This window comes from Opisthocomus hoazin, chromosome 1 (genome assembly GCF_030867145.1).
Source record: "Opisthocomus hoazin isolate bOpiHoa1 chromosome 1, bOpiHoa1.hap1, whole genome shotgun sequence".
In the NCBI taxonomy this organism is placed as follows: domain Eukaryota; kingdom Metazoa; phylum Chordata; class Aves; order Opisthocomiformes; family Opisthocomidae; genus Opisthocomus; species Opisthocomus hoazin.
This window is the reverse complement of record NC_134414.1, coordinates 29175406-29195586: the sequence shown is the minus strand read 5'-3', so window position 1 is coordinate 29195586 and position 20181 is coordinate 29175406. Positions and strand designations below refer to the sequence as shown.

The 20181-nt window shown below is 42.4% G+C and overlaps 1 protein-coding gene across 1 annotated transcript; it reads right to left on the bottom strand.

The window, feature by feature from the left end:
* Window positions 1–7123: 7123 nt before the first annotated feature.
* RFC3 (replication factor C subunit 3) lies at window positions 7124–19617 on the bottom strand. The gene is made up of 9 exons (XM_075420336.1): window positions 19360–19617; window positions 18393–18530; window positions 17140–17207; window positions 14318–14415; window positions 11347–11528; window positions 10982–11118; window positions 10757–10855; window positions 9706–9775; window positions 7124–8111 (listed from the first exon to the last, which is right to left on the bottom strand). The coding sequence occupies exons 1-9, from the start codon at window positions 19444–19446 to the stop codon at window positions 7920–7922; spliced, it is 1071 nt and encodes a 356-aa protein (XP_075276451.1). The 5' UTR covers window positions 19447–19617; the 3' UTR covers window positions 7124–7919.
* Window positions 19618–20181: the final 564 nt, after the last annotated feature.

Here is a 20181-nt window from a genome sequence, read left to right as displayed (position 1 = left end):
CCTTGTCTGCTTTGTCATTATGACTTCTTTCTTTCTTCTCTTTGATGGGGCTACTAATTTCCTTTTTTTCCTTCTCACTGGAGACTGAAAACAACATTTTGAAGAAGTATTCCAAATGGTAAAAAGCACAGAAAATATTCCATCGATTCCTCAAAATATGTGCTTTACTAGCTTGCCTTTCAGATCTCATTGTGACCAGGACTGTGCTAAGTGTCACCTTCATAATTTGGCACAGCAAATCATTTCACATGAACATGGTGTTGCAAGTCTAAAAAAGAACGCCAGCTTGCTTGCAGTGAAAGCCCACATTGGCAACATGTAGTTATAGGGAAACTGTGCCGTTCACTGGCTGTCAGAGACTTCCAACTAAAAGCATCACATTTAATACAGCAAAAGTAAATTGCCCCAGCCAAAAAAAAAGAAAACAATTTTGTGGAAACACTGGGTCACCCAAGAAGGGAGCAGGTCAGTAGGTCTCCATCTCTTGGTCTTCAGTTGACCCATACCCAAACGCTGCTCTTTATAACTGTATACAGAGGCTTGAAAAGAGGTTAAAAAAAACTCCAAGAAAGGTATTTTGACAGTAAGCCAGTCAAGAGTGGCTATACAGTCTTTATGGGAACATGAACAGAAAAGGCACCTTCCACAAAACCAGTTTGGCTAGTAAAATGCAAGCTTCCTACTGATAAAGTCCACCAGCCTTTTATTTCCACCAGCACTTTCCCTTCACCCCATCCTGGTTTCGGCTGGGATAGAGTTAATCTCTATCCTAGGGTGGTGAGAAAATTGTATTGTATATAGTTTGTTTTGCATGTTCATTATTATCATTACTATTAGTAGTATTAGTATTAGTATTTCCTTTTTCGCCTTATTAAACTGTCTTTGTCTCAACCCACAAGTTTCCCTTTTTGTCCATTTCTCCTCCCCACCCCGCTGGGAGGAAAGGGAAGGGTGAGCGAGCGGCTGTCTGGTGCATAGTTGCCAGCTGCAGGGTTAGACCCCAACTACCCCATAGTCAGGTGTATCTGCTCTGCTTTGTAAATTAAAGTTGAAAATGTCTTTACTGCACCCTGCTGATCTACCACATGTTGGACCACAACCTCTTCCAAGCACAGGAACACTCCTTTCACATGCAGAAAGCTGAGCAGATATGGCAGAAGGCCAACACATCTGAGTGGGGATCTCCTGATGGAGCTCAAATGTGTAAAGGAAGGTTCCAATTAGAAATTTTTAGAATTTAGAAAATTAGGAAAATATTTTCCCTGTGAGGGCAGTGAAACAGGTTTCAGTGAAACAGGGGTGGTGGAGTCTCTGTCCTCGGAGATACTGAAACCTCAGCTACTGAGGGCTGAGCAACCCGGTGTGGCTGGACTTGCTGGGAGCAGAGGGTTGGACAAGACAGCTCCAGAGGTCCCTTCCAACATAAAGCATGGGAGGCAGGAGGCAGACCTTCTCTTACACAGGAAAGGTTACTGAGGAACTGTATCCTGGCAAGGCTTGCTGCAGTTGTCCCAAAACTCGGGGTTCATTTTCCCGGTGCGCAGTACGCCAATATACACACAGAGCAGAGGTATTTTACTGCACATTTGCACAGATGTGGGTGTCTGTCCCAAGACAGCACCCCTCATTCACAAATCGATAGTCATTTATACACTTAACATTACCATATTCATCCTCCTAGTACATATGCATTGTTATTCTATTACATGATTGGTTAAAGTCTCTTTATCCAGCATGTAAATTAGCATGCATTCTCAGTTTCTTCATCTTTTGAGTCTGGGGTAGAATTGGGGTAGGTGGTCCGTGAGTCGGTGGTTGTGATCTCCCCCTGGCAGAATAGCCTTTCCCCTAGTTACCTGTTTCTTTTGGTAATCTCAGCAGCTTTTCATAGCTCATTAGCTATTCTTACGATTCATCACTCTCTGGTTGTACTTTGGACAGGTACATCCTTCTAATAAAACAATAACACATTATTCAAAATCCTGTTGCTTAGCTTCTGTAGTTAATTTTAAACTTATAACAAGAGTAGGGCTTTACAAAAATACATAGAGCAGCAATAGTGTGCTTAATTTCAATTATCATTTCACGTTTTGATTCCCCTTCTTATTCCTTAGTATAACATAGTGAAAAAGACTGGAACGAGAGCAGGTACATTCTGGGGCCTGGGGGCAAAAACAGGCAACTCTTGTGCCAGACTGGCAGAAAAGGAGGTGTAAGGAAGTCTGAAAGTGGGAAGATGTAAGACTGGTTGGGAGATTACAGCTACTGATTTTGTGGTGTCCTCGTGGAAGAAGGAGCTCTGCGACACTAGGGAATAGAGGACATCAACCTTTAGAGGACATCTAAAATGTATTGTTCCTAATACAGGATCTGTGGTGAAAGATGGATCTCTACTCCATGTCTTGGGACAGCGCTGAAGATCAGCTCCAAGCGGTGTCAAGACAGGACAGAAGGTGTGTCTGCTAGGAGAAACAAAGATGGGCTGGTGGTGCCAGTGGGGAAGTTGTGTGTTTCAGGCTCCTTCTGCTTGTACTATCTTATGTCTCACTCCTATTTAAGAGATGTCAAACCCATTCCCACTGAAGTACCGCCTAACACTCAAATGATTGGGACAACATTTACTAGCTCAGGGACTGCTGAAACAGAGTACACAATTTCTTCCAGAAGTTCAGCACATACATGTGTGCTGCTTCTACAAATGTAGACTAAAAACTGTTATAGGAATGTTTAACTGCTAATAGACTCATTTTTCATTCAAGCCAAGCCTCCATTGCTTTAAAAAAAAGTACTGTGTTAGGCCCCAGTTGTCCTAGTTAATTTGGACAGAAAATAATTTCAATTTTGATGACAGAAAATTCTGATTCGATTCCTCAATGTATTGAAGTTAACAGCAAACTCTTCTCGTCTTGGTCATTTTGTGATGTGCAGCTAATTCCTGACATGCAGCTTGCAGTATGATTGATTCGCCTGCAGGGCACATTCGACAACAGAGGTTAATTTCTTTTGTACACTTACGTATTTGCGTTCTTTCCCTCCTTATGAAAGATGAAGATCGAGAGAAGTATGTGAGCCCTCAGGAACTAGAAGCACATCTCACTGTCACGTTACGACAACTTTTGTTCAGCAGACTACAACTCTGGGTTTTGGTTTGGGTCATTGATCGGAATCCAATGCAACAAATTCTTACAGCACTAATTGTTAGCACAGGCAAAAAATGTTAAGCAAGAAGGATTAAAGGCTGCTCAGGCATAGCAGAGCTCTTTCCAACAAGACAAATTACAGCTATTATTTTATATCAATGAACTGTAATCATCTTGAATTCCCTGCACTGGAAGGAAAATTTGTGATAACAAACTCTTCTCTTATCTACCCTACCTTCTAGCCTGCGATAATCAGGGTACATCTTTCGTAGAGAAGGGGACATTCCTCATGTCAGCTTTGCTCATATGAATTTATGTAATGAAATACATTTTAAATATCAGCCTTCCAATCGGACAATATGTTTGTTATGATTAATGCTCAAGTAGAGTTGTTTACCATGCATGTCTAAAAATAACAAGATTTTTAAAAAAATGTTTCCCACAGGAGTTAACACTCGGACTTCAGAAACGGTGAATAAAGTCCGAACGCACGGCTCACCCTTTGCACAGCTGATCTTTGCAGAGCAGAGAAAGTTTTAACTAAAGTAGTTGCTCCCTTTAGTTTCTTGATCTTTTTTTTTAAATCAGTTTCACCTCTGGCTTTCTGTGCTAGCATGGAGCTGACTCCTGGGCAACCTCTTAGACTTGTTCAGTGCTTAAGTCCCACCTCGGTGGGAGCAGCTTGGAGCTTTCATTTGGAACTAGCAGGAGGTGACGCTGGATGAAAGCAGGGGTAATCCTCTCAGCATGCAATTCAGAAGCAATTCTAAGCAGGTCTCAAAAGATGAAATCAGTTGAAGAAATGGATCATCTAGAGGTTGGTCCTGTGCTATTCAGTTTTTGAAAGTCTATCTGCACTGCCTCTCCCACTGATCTGTGAAGCAGGTGTGCACTGCTCAGCGTAGGTCCAGCACTGCGCCTTTGCTGGGCTGTGTGTATGCAGGCTGCGGGGGCAGCTGTGCCCACCCCAAGACACCCTTACTCACCAGGCTAAGGTTCTGATTTTCTAGTAAAAGGGTTACAAGGTGGCCTCAGGAGAGGAAAAAATGGCAGAAAACCCCTTTTTGTTTCTGACAGCCACCTTCTCGTACGTTCCCATCAGCCCCATTTGCCATGCACAGCACGAGGGATGGGGGTTACTGGTTCCCCGCTTCCTCCAGCACAGCCCAGGACCTCAGTTCTGCACCACATTGCCTCTAAGCAAGCACTACCGCTACCCGAAAGGGAGGGGAAGCAGCATCCAAGGCGGTTGGCCTCTCAGATTATCGCAAAAGGCACAACACCTACTAATCGTTACCATAGAACCTCTCGAGTCAGAAGGCACCCATAGGGATTATCGAGTGCAACTCCCTGCTCCTCGTAGGACTACCTAGAGCTAAATGATATGACTAAGAACATCGTTCAGATGATCCTTGAACTCTGACAGGCCTTGAACTCTTGGTGCCATAGCCAATTCCCTGGGGAGCCTGTTATGGCTACTAAGGCAAAATTGCCTTAAAAATTACTCTAGGAAGGAAAAAATGTGTGCAGAGACTTATGAGATACTGTGCCCGTGTGTTTAAATTTGTGTATTCTAGACTGTGGAAGACAGAAGCAGTAGTAAGATCAGCAGGGGGAAAGCCTGGCTTTTGAGAACAGTGATAGCCATTTCCTCTGTCAGTGACCCCTGATCGTTGTCCAATTTTTCCATTCTTGACTACTCTTGATTCATCCCAGGTAGAACATGATAAAAATAAAACTTCAAGAAGAGGCAGCAAGAACACCTACAGAGGGGTTTATGTTGGGCTTTCAGCCTCCTAGATAAAGCTGCTGAGATCTTCTGAAACACCAAGCCGCTCCTCTGCCTCCTCCAACCAACAAACCTACGATCCAGGCCCTGCCGCTCCATCCTCTGCATCAGCACTGGCCCTGCGCATTCCAACTGCATTTCACAAACCCCTACATACATTCCTCTTCTCCCCCTTTGGTTTTTGGGGTTGTTTTTTTTTGCAGGAGGGTGTGTGTGTGAAGTGTTTCATCATCTTTTGAACTCACGCTTCTGCTTCATCGCATGCTATACTGGCAAAAGGGAAATGGTAAAGTTTGTTCAGCTTCTAAAAATTAGTAGATAAGCCTAGGCTCCTCAAAGAGCAGGCAATTTGTACACACAGCAGTTATGCCCCATCTACCATTCCTGTGCTCTTCTTTGCAATGGACTTAAGCACTCATTTCTACTATCACTCAACAATTTAATGGTTTTCTAGGATCTCTGACAGTCAAGGCATTTACACCCTGACAAGATATCAGTACTGTGGGTTTGGGTGACGAGAACAGATGGAAGAAAAAAATCCATCTTCTAGACTGCTTCAGTTTTAGGGAGACCAGCTGAGCTTGAAGCAGGCCGGCACCGTCTTACTGCGAATGAATCTGAAGACCAGCTGTGTGTTAACACCACACGTGGGATGGTCAAGTTCCTGAGCATGGCAGTGACTTGACCTCTTCAAGAATTAATTCTGCCTTTTGTACATTTTAAAGGCGGTGACAGAGTTATTACTAACTAGTGAGATTCTTTCTTTGTCAATTACTAGAGGGAGGGCCCTAGCTTCCAAAAAAGAGCCATTTTGCATAACTAGCTCTGACAAAAATTGTCAAATACTAAACCCATCCCTGCTAAAAAAAAAAATGAGGGGGGATGTGAAACTATTTAATTCACTTAATCCTCTAATATTATCTATTAATAGCCTTAATTAGCAGACTGAAGTAACAAAGGGCATGAATTCAGTCATTTTAATACATAGATGACACATAGGCATAACGTGTGAAAGACTTGCAGCATAAATGGGCAAAAGTGGTGTCAGCTGGGGTTTTTTATTATTTTACGGGGTTGTTTTTTAATTTTGTTGCTTCTGTTATTAATCAATGACCTGGATGAAGGGACAGAGTGTACCCTCAGCAAGTTTGCTGATGACACAAAACTGGGAGAAGTGGTAGATACACCAGAAGGCTGTGCTGCCATTCAGTGTGACCTGGACAGGCTGGAGAGTTGGGTACAGAGGAACCTGATGAGGCTCAACAAGGGCAAGTGCAGGGTCCTGCACCTGGGGAGGAACAACGCCATGCATCAGTACAGGCTTGGGGCGGACCTGCTGGAGAGCAGCTCTGTGGAGAGGGACCAGGGAGTGCTGGTGCATGACAGGTTTACCATGAGCCAGCAGTGTGCCCTTCTGGCCAAGAAGGCCAATGGGATCCTGGGGTGCATTAGGAGGAGTGTGGCCAGCAGGTCAAGGGAGGTTCTCCTTCCCCTCTACACTGCCCTGGTGAGGCCCCATCTGGAGTACTCTGTCCAGTACTGGGCTCCCCAGTTCAAGAAAGATGAGGAACTACTGGAGAGAGTCCAGCAGAGAGCTGCGAAGATGATGATGGGACTGGAGCATGTCTCCTATGAGGAAAGGCTGAGGGAGCTGAGCTTGTTCAGCCTGAAGAAGAGAAGGCTGAGAGGGGACCTCATAAATGCTTATAAATATCTGAAGGGTGGGTGTCAGGAGGATGGGGCCAGACTCTTTTCAGTGGTGCCCAGCAACAGGACAAGGGACAAAGGGCACAAAATGAAGCACAGGAAGTTCCGTCTGAACATGAGGAAGAACTTCTTCCCTCTGAGGACGACAGAGCACTGGACCAGGCTGCCCAAGGAGGTTGTGGAGTCTCCTTCTCTGGAGATATTCAAGACGCACCTGGACGAGGTCCTGTGCAGCCTGCTGTAGGCGACCCTGCTTCAGCAGGAGGGTTGGACTAGATGACCCACAGAGGTCCCTTCCAATCCCTGCCATTCTGTGATTCTATGTATTTGGGGTTTTTTAAACTTCACTGCCTCCCTTTAGCCTTACACTGGAGGGGTATGTCCCACCTTTCTGAAAGACAGTTTACATCAAAGCAAATGAATGCACATACCTTGGTAGGCACAGACAGTGTAAAACAATAATTCAGCATTTCATTTGTTGTTCATGTTTTTACAATTTATTTTTCCATTTTAAAAATGTCACATATCAATTTAAGAGGTGAAAGCATATTTGTCAGAAGTTGAAACTTTACCCTTGGTTAAACCACAGCCAAAGGAACAATCTTTACCTGAACAGCATTATGTATGTTGACGTGAACCCGAAAGTGTCAGACAGCAAGTGGCCTTGCTTTATAGGGGTATATTCCTTCTAAACAAAATGTTCCACTTACAAGCAACACAAAAGTATTGCTCATCCACAATTTCAATGCAACTGCTTTCAAACAATAGTCAGAAAACATTCTGGTGTCAGCACACCACAGAAAACAGTGTGGCTAAAACAAAAGAAGCCAGACAGAGTGAGATACATAAATCAGTAGGCAGAACACACATGCTCAAAGTGGAACTTCCCACAACATGGAAGAACCATCTTCTGTTTACAGCCTTGCCCACGAATAATCAAAAAGCAAGCATACACCATCCATATTTTCTCTTCTTAATGTCAGCTTACAAATATTGCAAAGCAACTATGACCTTATACATCTTTTAAGGCAACTTGTCTTTCTGAATGGCTAATGTATTTTGTATGGATCTAAAAATGGATTTGTGGCTGTTAAACAATCCAGTTGGTCTCTAAAACTGAACAACCATTGTTCTTTAGTTCCCTGTGTTTTATATTAATAGCAAAATAAAATACTTGACTTTGAACTAGACCCTCATGCAATCAAGCATGGACAACCAGACAACATTTGCAACATTACTGGCATCATGACACAACATCCTGTGTATGACTTTGGGCATCACGGTTAGAACATCATCTCATCTAGTCCATCCTCCATAAACTTCTTGTAAATTGCCATAAACTTTGCTACAAATGCTTCCAGATGATAAATGGCTTTGCTGCCCAGTTGCAGGCGGTGTTCATAGAAGGCTGCCATCTGTGCAACTTCTCCTTTCAGCTGTCCATCACAGTTATTTAGAAGTTCTGTCAGAAGGCCCTAAAAGGTGAAAAAGCAGGACAGTATTTGAAAAACTATATATTTTTTTCTTAAGAGGATAACCTAATTTCTCTGAAAATACCCAAGCTATGACCAGTATTTCACTCATGAATACAGCAGAAAAGGTATTCAAGAATCATTACGTGACCTATTTGACAGAACTACATTCAAAGCACCATGTCTTTTCAGAACCTTCTTTCAAGATAAACTCCTCATGTCCAAATAGATGTTACCTATTGTGTTCTTAGATGGAAAAATCATGTATCGGAGCTACTTATACCTTAATAAAGTAAGTTACCCTCATCTCCAAATACTACAACCTCTACTGCATGCAGGCATATGGCCCTGAGGAGAAATTTTACCAAGATAGCAAGTATATTAAAATCACTTCTTATCTCGACAGCATCAAGCACAAAGAGGAACAACGTTAATAAACAACAAGGAAAGGGCTTATTTAAATTTTAAGTATATCTGTTTACACTTGTATACACACACGTGTTGACACACACAAGGTACTTTACAACAATACTTCAGTCATTACAAAAAACAAAAATGCATAATTTTAGATCCAAGACAGCAATAAAATCACTGCAAATCCATCTCTATTAAAACACTCCGGAGTGAGAAGTATCTCTATGCCATTCCAAGTTTACTAAGAAGGAGCAGGTAGAGAACAACCACCTTTGGCCTGACAACATCACTTCTCAAACAGGGCACTGGAGGATCCACTAAGCTACCATTCATTGTCTGATGGTAAAGTACACCTAGGGTAACTTGCAAACATTAGCTTTAATCCTTGTTCTGCTCTAGTTGTCTTCAGCATCCTTTCATCCTGCCTAAAATAAAAACATAAATGTCCCATTTGCTTGCTTCCTCCCAAGATGACTTGCATCTTTGAAGAGACCTGCTGGTCTAGCATCCTTCAGCAAATCTGTCCATTAGGACACAGCAAATAATGAACTCACAACAAAATTTTACAAAACAAAGCAATCCATATCAAAATTAGCCCATAAAATATGTTTATGCTTCAATACATAAACTGGCCTGAGAAGTCTTCAGGGGGACAAAGCACATCCTCCTTTGTTTTACTGAGCTATGATGCTGCTGTTCTGTGATCACTGAACAAGTTTTAGTAAACCATTCAACAGAGGTGTGAACAAGGAAGCCTGCAACAAAAATAAACTAGACATTTACATTTTCCAAACTAGAGAACAGAATGTTCCTGTCCCCAAAATCTACACAACTCAAAACCATCATGCCTAAACATATCGAGGCATGAACCGAACTACACAGTCTAGTATTAATTGATTGAGGATCACGAGAAGCGAAGGCTACGCATCAGTGTTTGCAGGAACAGGGTCTTTAATTACCGCTTCAGAGTGATAACTCAAACTATTTTGGTTACTTGAGTAAAAAGAAACGCAAGAGAAAAGTATCTTTTGATCACTCATGTCTATTTGGAAAGGACACAGCTTTTCATCAGTATTTGGACAATTTGTGATATTCTGGTGTCTTTTTAAAAAAAAAAAATCAAAAGCGAGACCATCATAGAGTTAATATTTATAACAGATTAAGAGCTAGACAGCTGAATTACCTTCATTATAATCTCAGGAGGAATGCAGTGTGTCAGGAGTTCATAAAGCCGTCCGCGGACCTCTAAAAGCCTGTTGGAAAGACACCAAAAAATATCAGAAGTATGTCCCCAAAGCATACTAATGTGCTTTCGCTATTTGTGAAATATGCTGCAGGGAAAAAAGTCAACCCAAGCAAAGTTGTTCTTTTCTGGTTTTGTGTGTTATTTTAAATCCAAAAGCACTGCACAAGTCAGTAGTTTCAACTCAAATGCTCCACATCACCTTTTATTCAAAACAGTAAGGTAAATTACATATACTCTAGTTACAATGGTATCAGTTAATCTAGAAGCTACAAGTCTACGAGCATTTGTCTCAGGCTTGTCTCCCTTTAATTTCTCTTCATATACAAATTATTATTCACGCTTAAGATTAGTGAGAAGACACCAAAAACTTTATTACAGCTACAAGATTCTATTATGCTGTTTTTCTGTCTTCCTTGTTTACAAGAGAGGGGTAAGTCGATAACTCCATCACTTTCTGCCTCCTAATCAATTCTCAACTTTTGATATCGGGAGGTCAGAGGCTACAAGGATTTAAATTTAATACAAGAACTTAAGTGGCATCTCATGTAATATGAACAGACTGAAAGGATCAGGCCATGTATATAACACCAAGATGGATAAAGGGGGCAACTCCTAATGTGCTTAAAAAAGGCAATGATTTCTCATTTCCAGTTTGTTTACAAAGGTGTATTATGCTAAAGCTGGTGAAACAGAAGCCTTAAATAAAACCAACCTCCCCCCCAAAAGACAGACAGCACAACACACAACTAAGCTTATGCTCACTTTTGATTACAAAGCTTCAGCAGAGAAAACTAACAATTGTTTCGACTCCTGAAGCTCATTCAGTCTCCTTTGATAATTTTAAAGCTCGCTTCCTCTGACTGCAAAGTACCAGTTACAGTCGAAATGCCAGAAAATTACATGTAACTACAGTAAAGATGCCACTTTTTTAGGTTTGAGAGTACACCAGAAAACAAATTTATAGCTGCAAGCAAGTGTATTCACCCACCTTTGTGGTGTCTGTTGACCAACAATAGCATTCGCAGTTTCTCTCAAATAAACCTCCCAGTCCATCTCAGGAATGTCTTGATCAGCAGTAAAAGGATACCTATATAACAAAAGTACTCTTAAAAAATTAAAATCAAAGCAAATCATCATCTATTCTAACAAAGCCTCAGAAGTTCATTCATGCGTCTGAAAGTATGATTTACATTAATTTTTAGCAGTAACTTACTGTTGCACTCTGCAGGACTCACACATCAGTAGTGCTTTCCGAAGATTCCTGCCAGATTTCTCCGCAAGCCTTTGAGCCAGTTCCTGAGGAAGAGTCAGGCCTTCCTTCTTACACACACTGGACAAGACATGGCAGATCTAGATAGGAAACAGACAGCAGGGAATGCAACACTTAACATACAGTTTAGCACCCATAGATTCTCCAATTTTAAACATTTCTGGTCCAGAGATGGACCAGTCTTTCACAAGACGTGCTTGACAAGACACCCATCACAAAGAAAAACTAAGTCACTTTGTGGAAGTAAAATATTTCTCAAGTCCACAGCAAGAAAAAAATAACCTATTTTGGCTTCTGTTTCAACATACATCTTCAATGCTGGGAGCAGGCACTCGTACAGCCAGGCATCTGCTTTGAATAGGTCCTATAATTTTTGACATGGAGTTGCAGCACAGGATCAACCTGCAGGTTGCCATGTATTTCTCCATTGTTCTTCGCAAAGCATGCTGAGCATCTTTAGTGAGTTTGTCGACTTCCGTTAACAGCACCACTGAAAAAGGATTAAAAATAGTGGGTTTTTTAGTAGTATCAAATCTTTCTAAGAAAATCAGTAGTTTGACACACAAGCAGTAATACCAAAACAAATTATACAAGCAGAAAAGGCAGCATGGTTCCACAGACAGGAAAATAAAGATTAAGACAATCTGCGTGTCTTTTTGACTGTATAATCTTCTGCTCCTTCACACCCCATATTAATGTCCTGGAATTATCAACTTCTTCAGAGCAGGGCCTGCTACACTTCCATGCCAAGAAATAATCGAGGTAGGCATAGAAGCTTTCACTCTGCCAATTAATACAGTAACTTTTTAAAGGAATTTTTAAGTAAGAAATGCAGAAGAATTTACGGCATAAGGATGTATCAGAAAGCAAAATTTCTTGAAGACTCCTCTCAACACATTTTATATTTAAAAGCCAATGTTTCAGCTTAACAAAGGAGTAGTCGAAAGCTGCCTCATTATTGTAGCTGCAGCACCTTTCCACAGTCTTTTAAATAAAAAATTATTTCAAAAATACTTCAGAACAATCAGGAGACACCTAACATGAAGCAGCTAACCTAACCAGCTACCTTCTGCAGGTTCCTCCATAGGCAACTCAAACACGGCTCATTTCAGTGCTCTGAACAGTCCAGTGAGAACAGCCTGGAGGAACGAGTCAGACCACTACTCTATTCCCATTTCTCTTCTGGTTACACCTGCAGCCTAAGGAGACCAGCCAGCTTACCAGAGACTTTGAGGTGCATGGTATGACTGCAGCCGTAAGGATATATACACTAATAACTGGTAGAGCCAGTCAGCATCTAGCAGCTTCGGTGAAATATTGTATTTCCTGAGAAAAGTGAGGAAAATATCACAAAGTACTGAAGGAAGGGGTTAAAAGAGATTTTAATAGAAGTGGCATTACCTAATAGCTGCTGTGCATTGGAAAACAGTGCTTATCTATTGTCTAAATTAACTGAAGCAGAGAGTCTTGCATCTCCATACAAAGGGGTTAGTTCCTGATAGGGGCTGGGAGTCACAGAATCACAGAATAGTAGGGGTTGGAAGGGACCTCTGTGGGTCATCTAGTCCAACCCCCCCGCCGAAGCAGGGTCACCTACAGCAGGCTGCACAGGACCTTGTCCAGGCGGGTCTTGAATATCTCCAGAGAAGGACACTCCACAACCTCCCTGGGCAGCCTCTTCCAGTGCTCCGTCACCCTCAGAGAGAAGAAGTTCCTCCTCATGTTCAGACGGAACTTCCTGTGCCTCAGTTTGTGCCCATTACCCCTTGTCCTGTCACTGGGCACCACTGAAAAGAGCTTGGCCCCATCCTCCTGACACCCACCCTTCAGATATTTGTAGGCATTTATAAGGTCCCCTCGCAGCCTTCTCTTCTTCAGGCTGAACAAGCCCAGTTCCCTCAACCTCTCCTCGTAGGGGAGATGCTCCAGTCCCCTCACCATCCTTGTAGCCCTCCGCTGGACTCTCTCCAGTAGCTCTTCATCCTTCTTGAACTGGGGAGCCCAGAACTGGACACAGTACTCCAGATGAGGCCTCACCAGGGTAGTGTAGAGGGGAAGGAGAACCTCCCTTGTCCTGCTGGCCACACTCTTCTTGATGCACCCCAGGATCCCATTGGCCTTCTTGGCAGCCAGGGCACACTGCTGGCTCATAGTTAACCTGTCGTCCACCAGGACACCCAGGTCCGACCCTGCTGTATGGATGGGAGCCAGAAGAGAACTGAGTTTGCGCACAAACAAAGGTCAGTCAGCGAACACCATGATGAAGAGAATGGGCCTTCATCTTGGGACCCCTGACGACCACCACTAGGAGGCAATGCACAAATGCAGCTGGGAGGAGTCTACGGATATTACTTCTTGGAACTAATTATAATATGGAAATTATTTCCCGGAACAGATTTTAATATGAAATGAGGACAGATGCATATAGGCGTATTAGGAAATCTAATGTATATGTAATATTTGATTGTATAAATTGAAGAGACAAGTTGCTGCTCGGCGCGCACGACTTTGGTGGGACTACCCCCCGTGCTGCCCAGCGCTGAACAGACATACCTACTTTACAATCTTAGACTGTGGAGTCTGCTTTCCGCACGTCAGTACTAAGTCCATAACCATTTTCAACTACTTTCTACTCTACTCTATCTGTTAAGACTTCCTCTCTCCTTCAATCTCTTGCTTTATAGTTCAGATTTTGCTTTCAGTTTAGTCACGAAGAAGAAAAATAAGCCAGTTTTAGCAACATGTGTCCTGGAAAACTCAGTGAAAGCTTTCTTCATTTTCTTACCCAATGTCCTTCCACATGCTATGGATAAAATGCTTCTAAACTTTCTGCCTGAGACAGCTTATACCCCAAAATGCTACAGATCAGCAGCTAACACCTAACTTACACAGCATGATTTGCCATACGGTTGTCCTGCCCCTCAACTCAATACTAAGCCTCAGCAGCTGATAACTACTACTGTAGATCATTAAACTAAGTTACAGTGCATTTCAGTGGCAGACTTGGAAAAAGACAGCAGGAATCCCAGCTCCCTCTGCCCAGCCACAGACATTCAGCTACACCCTGGCCTCCTAAGAAACCAACACAAAATAACATCATACTGAGTACTTAACCACTCAAGATATTTCCACAGTGGAAGAAAATGGGAGGTTGCTTAATCTGGGAAAGGTTTATGTGTGCCCTCATGCAATATATAGGTACAAACAAAACACATAGCTGAAATCTCTGAAAAACAATCTTAAAAAGTACTTTGACTTGTTTTAACTGTTTTTACTCACCTTTAAAATCTCGTTGAGTACTCGTCTCAAGCTGTTGGGATTGTGCTACTGTCTTCAAGAGTTCCTGAATTACTACACGGTCATTGTTTCCTGCATCACTGTACCAGGAGTTTGAATAAAACTTGTTTTAAAAGAACTTTACACTGCATATAAAATACATCCTCCTAAGCAGCTCCTTGGTCAACTGACTACACGTGAATGCCAAAAGAATTCAGAAGCTGTTGAAGTTAGAACTAAGCTCAACGTACATACTTCGTTGAAAGTTACTTTCCCAATAATAAAAACAACCCAAAGCTTATGCAGGCACAGCTGGATTAGTAGCACTGTATTGGGAAGTAGTTGTCAAATATTTTATGAAGTCTTTAAAAGAGAACTTTTTTTCTGCTATGAGAAGTCTAAACTTTCGCTACTTGCAATTTGGGAGAGATACGCAATGTGGACATTTTTACCCATTATGGGAAGAAAAATTAAGTCTAACCACACAGCAGGATGCCTGACTGAAAGGACTGATGTAAATGCATAGGGTTTTTTCCTCTGAAAATTAGATGTCATGCTATGAACATCCTATACGCTTAATGTAAACTTGAATGGCAGGCACAGCGAAGTTAAAGAGTTACTAGTAAAAGACTGATACTCAGATACTATTACAGCACAGATTGTTCACTTTTTTCCTCTTAGAAAGCAGGAAAACATGGGGAAATACTAGATTTCCTTCCTGCCCCTGCTCCTTACCATCCCCTACAGTTGCACTGCACAGCCTTCTCAGTCCCCAGGTTAGTAGCTCAGCTAGCTTGACTCAGGTTTGACAATCACTGGGAACTGACGTGCAAGCGACATTACTGAAAAAGCAAAGAAAAAGAAGGGAAAAAACCCCACACTCTTTAGCATTCCCAGACTATTGCCTTCTCAGAGGCAGCAGTAGCTCCACAATATTTCACTGCAAGCAAATGAAAAAAGCATTTGTCTGTCCTGCTGTAGTCAACACTCAACCTGACCTTCTCCATTCTTGCCAAGAAGGTGGTTGCAGAATGGACAGAGGCATACTAGCTCATGATCTGCTGAACAGGCTACGCTGAGTCTGATTGCAGAGATCTGCCCTTCAGCAAGGGAGCAGACCAGCTATCACAGTGCAAAAAATAAAAAGCAAAACAAAACAAGCCATTTGTACTTGTGAGGCCAATTTTTGGAAGCGGAAAGTGATTAAAATAGTTTCCTAACATCTAAAGATAAATTATTCTCTACAGTAACAGAGAACCCAGAGTTGTAATTTCAAGGTGAGAGATTATCCTTGATATTATATGACCACACCAAACATTCCATAAAAACAATGAACAAAGGCAGCTACCACACAAACATTTAATTTTTGTTGTTCCTTATTCTTTCATTACCCACTTGCTCAGGAGAACCCATTTTACAGCATCTACCCAAACTAGTGAAGCAACCAGCACACAACACTTTGGAATTCAGACAATATCCTTCTTTTGGAGGAAAAAGCACAGTGCTATCTCAAAGTTCTGTAATGAATTCAACGTCTGCAGAGTCCTTCCCAGAAGTTAATTTCCTTTCCCTGTTAGCCATTTATCATGTTCCATGTTGCTCAAGATGCACGACATGATTTCACAGTATTATAATTCAATCAAACTTCACACGGCACACGCAGGTTCACTGTCTGGTCAGACAAACATGACAACTGGTTGATTACTTAATGCCTAAGAACCGATATCTTAATTCTTAATCAGCACTACTGTTATACAGAATAACCAATACAGCAGTTCTACACTTGCAATTGTTTTATGTGTTTCAAGCTAGAAGTACTCTGTGGAAAGTAACAGAAGAAGTATTAGTAGCATTAGGTTATTAGATCAGAAGATTGAATGGACAGACGTTTTATATCACCAAAATGACATATTCACACAGTTCATTACCATTAAAAGTCTCAGGTTTAATTATTTGGGTTTGTATTAGAATACCAGCAGATATTCACTCATCAATACACAGAGATTAGCTGCAGAACAAGCTCTTAAAGGAGACATGGTACACGAGAATAGCTTCTAAAATGCAGAGCAACATGAGAAAAGATTTAGCGATAAGCACAAAGCTCAAAGTTACTTCAGGACACACACTGTCTTATAACTGCAGCCCAGACAACAAAGCCAACATAACCAAAGCATCCCAGTGCACAATGACATTTACTCTCATGTGATTTAAAGCAACATTAAAGGGTTTCAGGTAAATACAAGTCTTTACTTTGGGTCAGTGAACTACCACCAGCAATTTCACAACTGTCAAAGAAGACATACAGTACACCATTATAGTTTCTATCGTTTATATCAACATCTGACCTCACTCATGACAGGATTCCCAGTATTTTGTGGTGTTCTTTCCCATGCTCTAAACTCTTTAAAGAGTTGCTGGGTAAACCTTTCTTACTTTCAAATCACTTTGTTTTTGCATTTGTGAAGTAACTAACAATATGGGAGTGTTGGTTCCAATAAAAGTTCTCAATTTCAACTGAAATGCTTAAATCTACAAATCCAGAATTGTTTCTGTTACCCATTCCTCAGCAATGGCATGCTTACACGGCTAGTTAAGCAGAACATTACTGTCCTTAAATGAGCAAAAAATTCAGATTGCTGTATACTAGAGCTGTTCAATTAAAAATCCTCTCCATGCTCCTATTTGCAGTCCAGACCCATCAACCATTATCTAATTTTCTCCAGCAACAAACTGTGCAATAGGGCCTTTATACACCCAGGTTGAAACCACTTGCAATACGACCAGTGACTTATATTTGAAGTGGGACAATTTTACTGTACACTTACCTTGGGTTAACTTCAAGGTGATAATTACTTGCAATGGTGCTAATTTCAATTTTCTTTTTAGAAGGTGCCTATGTAGAAAGTAAGCATATTAAGTTTCAGAAGGAGTATTCTAAAGATTTGATGCAAAAAATTATCTTGCAGATTACAACTGGCTAAGTCACAGACAAACCACAAGTCTCAACAATCAAAGAACTGCTGAGACGCTTAGACTGCTGCATCTCCTACCCCCAACCCCACCTCCAAAAGAGGAGCAGTGACACATCATCCAGCCTGTAAAAATAACAGCAGCAACAATTATTATAGCAACACATTGTACATATCGCTGCATACTGCAGTTATTGAGTTTTGTAACAGGAATTATTATTATTGGAATCAGGCACTCAAAATAAGCGATACTTTGTCCCTCCCAAGAAAAGTTTTGGAAGGAAAACCTCTGGACAAGCCTGAAAAGACTGTTTACGTCTCTTGGCAAAGGATTTCCAGTCTATACTTTGTTTAGAGAAAACACTAGTATTTATATCACCACTGAATTTGGGTCTGAACAGTTACCTATATCCTGTATTTCTGTCATCCAGTCCAAGTATTATATTTGTTCCACTACTGAGAATTAAAAGGCAAGCACCGAATAACCTACTTATCAATAAAGCCCGATAATCCATTGCCTGGTTAAGCCTTCCATAACAAGGATTTTGAATGGATAACATACCCTTCTAATAATAAACAATTAAATGTCTAAGACCAAGGCAGATAGCAAAAAAAAAAAACCAACCCAAAAAAACAATTTAAATTCTAAGGCTGAAATTGTCGCTATGGGAATGAGAAAATAAGTTAAAACATGCATATGTGCAAAAAATAGTGCTAATAATTTTTAAAATAAGGGTTATTTCTACAGACAAATGAAAATCTATACATCTAATTGAGAGCTAGTCTATTACAACACATGCTATTGTCCAAATCAACCTGTAAAAAAAACCAAACAACCCACCCCACACAAAACCAACCAGCCATAAAAAGCAGCAAAAAAACCCCACATCCTGCCACCCATGAATACCTAAGGAACAAGAATATCTGGCATAAGTATGTGTTCATGTAACCAAACTAGTCTGATTAGTTACATAGAAAAGCTTGAAGATACTGACTGCAAAAGAACGTATTTTTAAAACTCAAATAAATATAAAGGCCTCGCAACCGAAATATGTTGGTATCTAAATACCCAAGTTACTTTGAAGCAGATGGGAGATTAATTTTTTTACCGTTATACTCTGATGCTCAATCCTCAGTTTTTCCACTCCTGCACCATATAATTCCCTTAACAAACACATTATTCTTGTCTTTTTTCCAGCTCCTGAGGGTCCATATACCAACAGATGAGGGAAGTCACCACACTGAACCTGAACACAAAGCAAGACTATTAGTTAGCTACAACTATATCTTCCCTATAGAAGAGTATTCATCCCTCCATTCTCACCCACGTTTACACGGTATGACTTTTCCAGCTCAGTCACAACATAACACCTAGAATTAGAACTGCTGAACTCTTTTCCCGCAGCAATATTTCCTGCAGATCATATTTTTCTGAAGGTCACATATAACTCATTTAACTCCAAACACTTCCCCCCTCAAAAATAAATAAAAAACCCCACACCAAAACAAACCCCCAAACAACAAAAAGCCACCCCAGCATTTACACGCTTTCAAAGGTTTCTAGAGTGACAGCACCAATAAACACAGAGTAAAAAGGACTAAAGCAAAGTTTAAAGCAGATATATATACATATAACTATGATACATATGCATATACATAATTACTTCACTGTTTCACTTGCAAGCCTTGAATCTGGGCAAATAAGTAATAGATAGCCCCTATTTAAATGAAGTCGGGAGTTTGTTTCTCGAAAAGCGAAAGAGCGTGACCTGGAGAAGACCTGACCAAACCCCACGGTCAGAGTTTACATTAGCTAGAGAGTCCAGTGGCAGAGCAGCACCGAGAGGGCCAGTCAGCCCAGCAGCCCGGGGAAGCCGGCACGCCTGGCCGGCGAAGCAGCCCTGTGACGCGCGCCTCGCACCCCTCTCCTCAGCGCCCCGGCCACGCTCCGAGCGGGGCACGGTGCCGGCGGACCTCTCCCCCCCCACCCCCGGGCCGGGAAGCCCCTCCGGAGACTCGGGCCTGCGCTGCGGGAACCCTCCCAGCCCCCGCCCCGCAGAGTCCCGGAGACCTCACCAGGTTGCGGAGCTGGGCCGCCTGCTCGCGGTGATAGTCCAGCCTGCCGAGGGACCCGGGACGGTACTTGTCCGCCCACAGGCTCATGGCCGTTGGAAAGCGCGCGCTGCCCGCCGCAGCCCCGGAGCGCGCGCGCAGACCCCGGCCGGCAGCGGCGGGTGGAGCGGCCGGTACGGCGGCCGCCGAGGGACGAGGTTCAGCGGCGCCGGACGAGGGAGCGGGAAGCGCGCTTGCTGCCCCGCCCCTGCGGCTCCGCCGTGAGGCCGGTCGGGCGCGCCTCAGGGCGGAGGGCGGGGAGGCTGTGGGGGGGTGACCAAAAAGGGCCCTTTAGGCACGGGTGGCCTGCCCGCTCTGCTGCGGGCCGGGTTCCTCAGGGCGCGCTCGGCCTCTGGAGATGGAGGGCGGGAGGAGGCCGGTGTTCCGTGGCGGGGGAACGCGCGGTCCTGGGGTTCTTTGTCTCAGTGTCGTGGGTTCCCGATCACCTCTGTGTCGCACGGTGAGGCTGCAAGCTCCGCCTGTGTGGGTGGCTTTGTGTATACACAGAGTATGTAGACACAGAATTACGTACAGAATATATGTATAAAAAATAGAGAAACTATTTTGATTCCTTGTGTAGTAGCCCTCGTAAATGAAGCACCATGCGCAAATCATGCTGTTTGAAAGTAGAATTCCTGAAAGCATGGGCATACACATGCATAGGCTAAAATATGTCAGTCTAATTTTTTTACTTGCGTGATTTCTGTGAAAAAAAAAACAAAAGTTCCAAGTGTGACTTGGTAATTTATCAGCTCAGTGTTCATATTTTTTCACATAGCCATAATG

Bases quoted from the DNA above. Each gene is read 5' to 3' on its own strand.
- RFC3 (XM_075420336.1), bottom strand. From the start codon at position 19,446: ATGAGCCTGTGGGCGGACAAGTACCGTCCCGGGTCCCTCGGCAGGCTG. The intron at 11,119-11,346 runs GTATGTTGAAAC...TTTCCTATCTAG, and splicing joins CTGCTCCCAGCATTGAAGAT to ATCTGCCATGTCTTGTCCAG. The intron at 10,856-10,981 runs GTAAGTTACTGC...TTTGTTATATAG, and splicing joins GAGTCCTGCAGAGTGCAACA to GTATCCTTTTACTGCTGATC.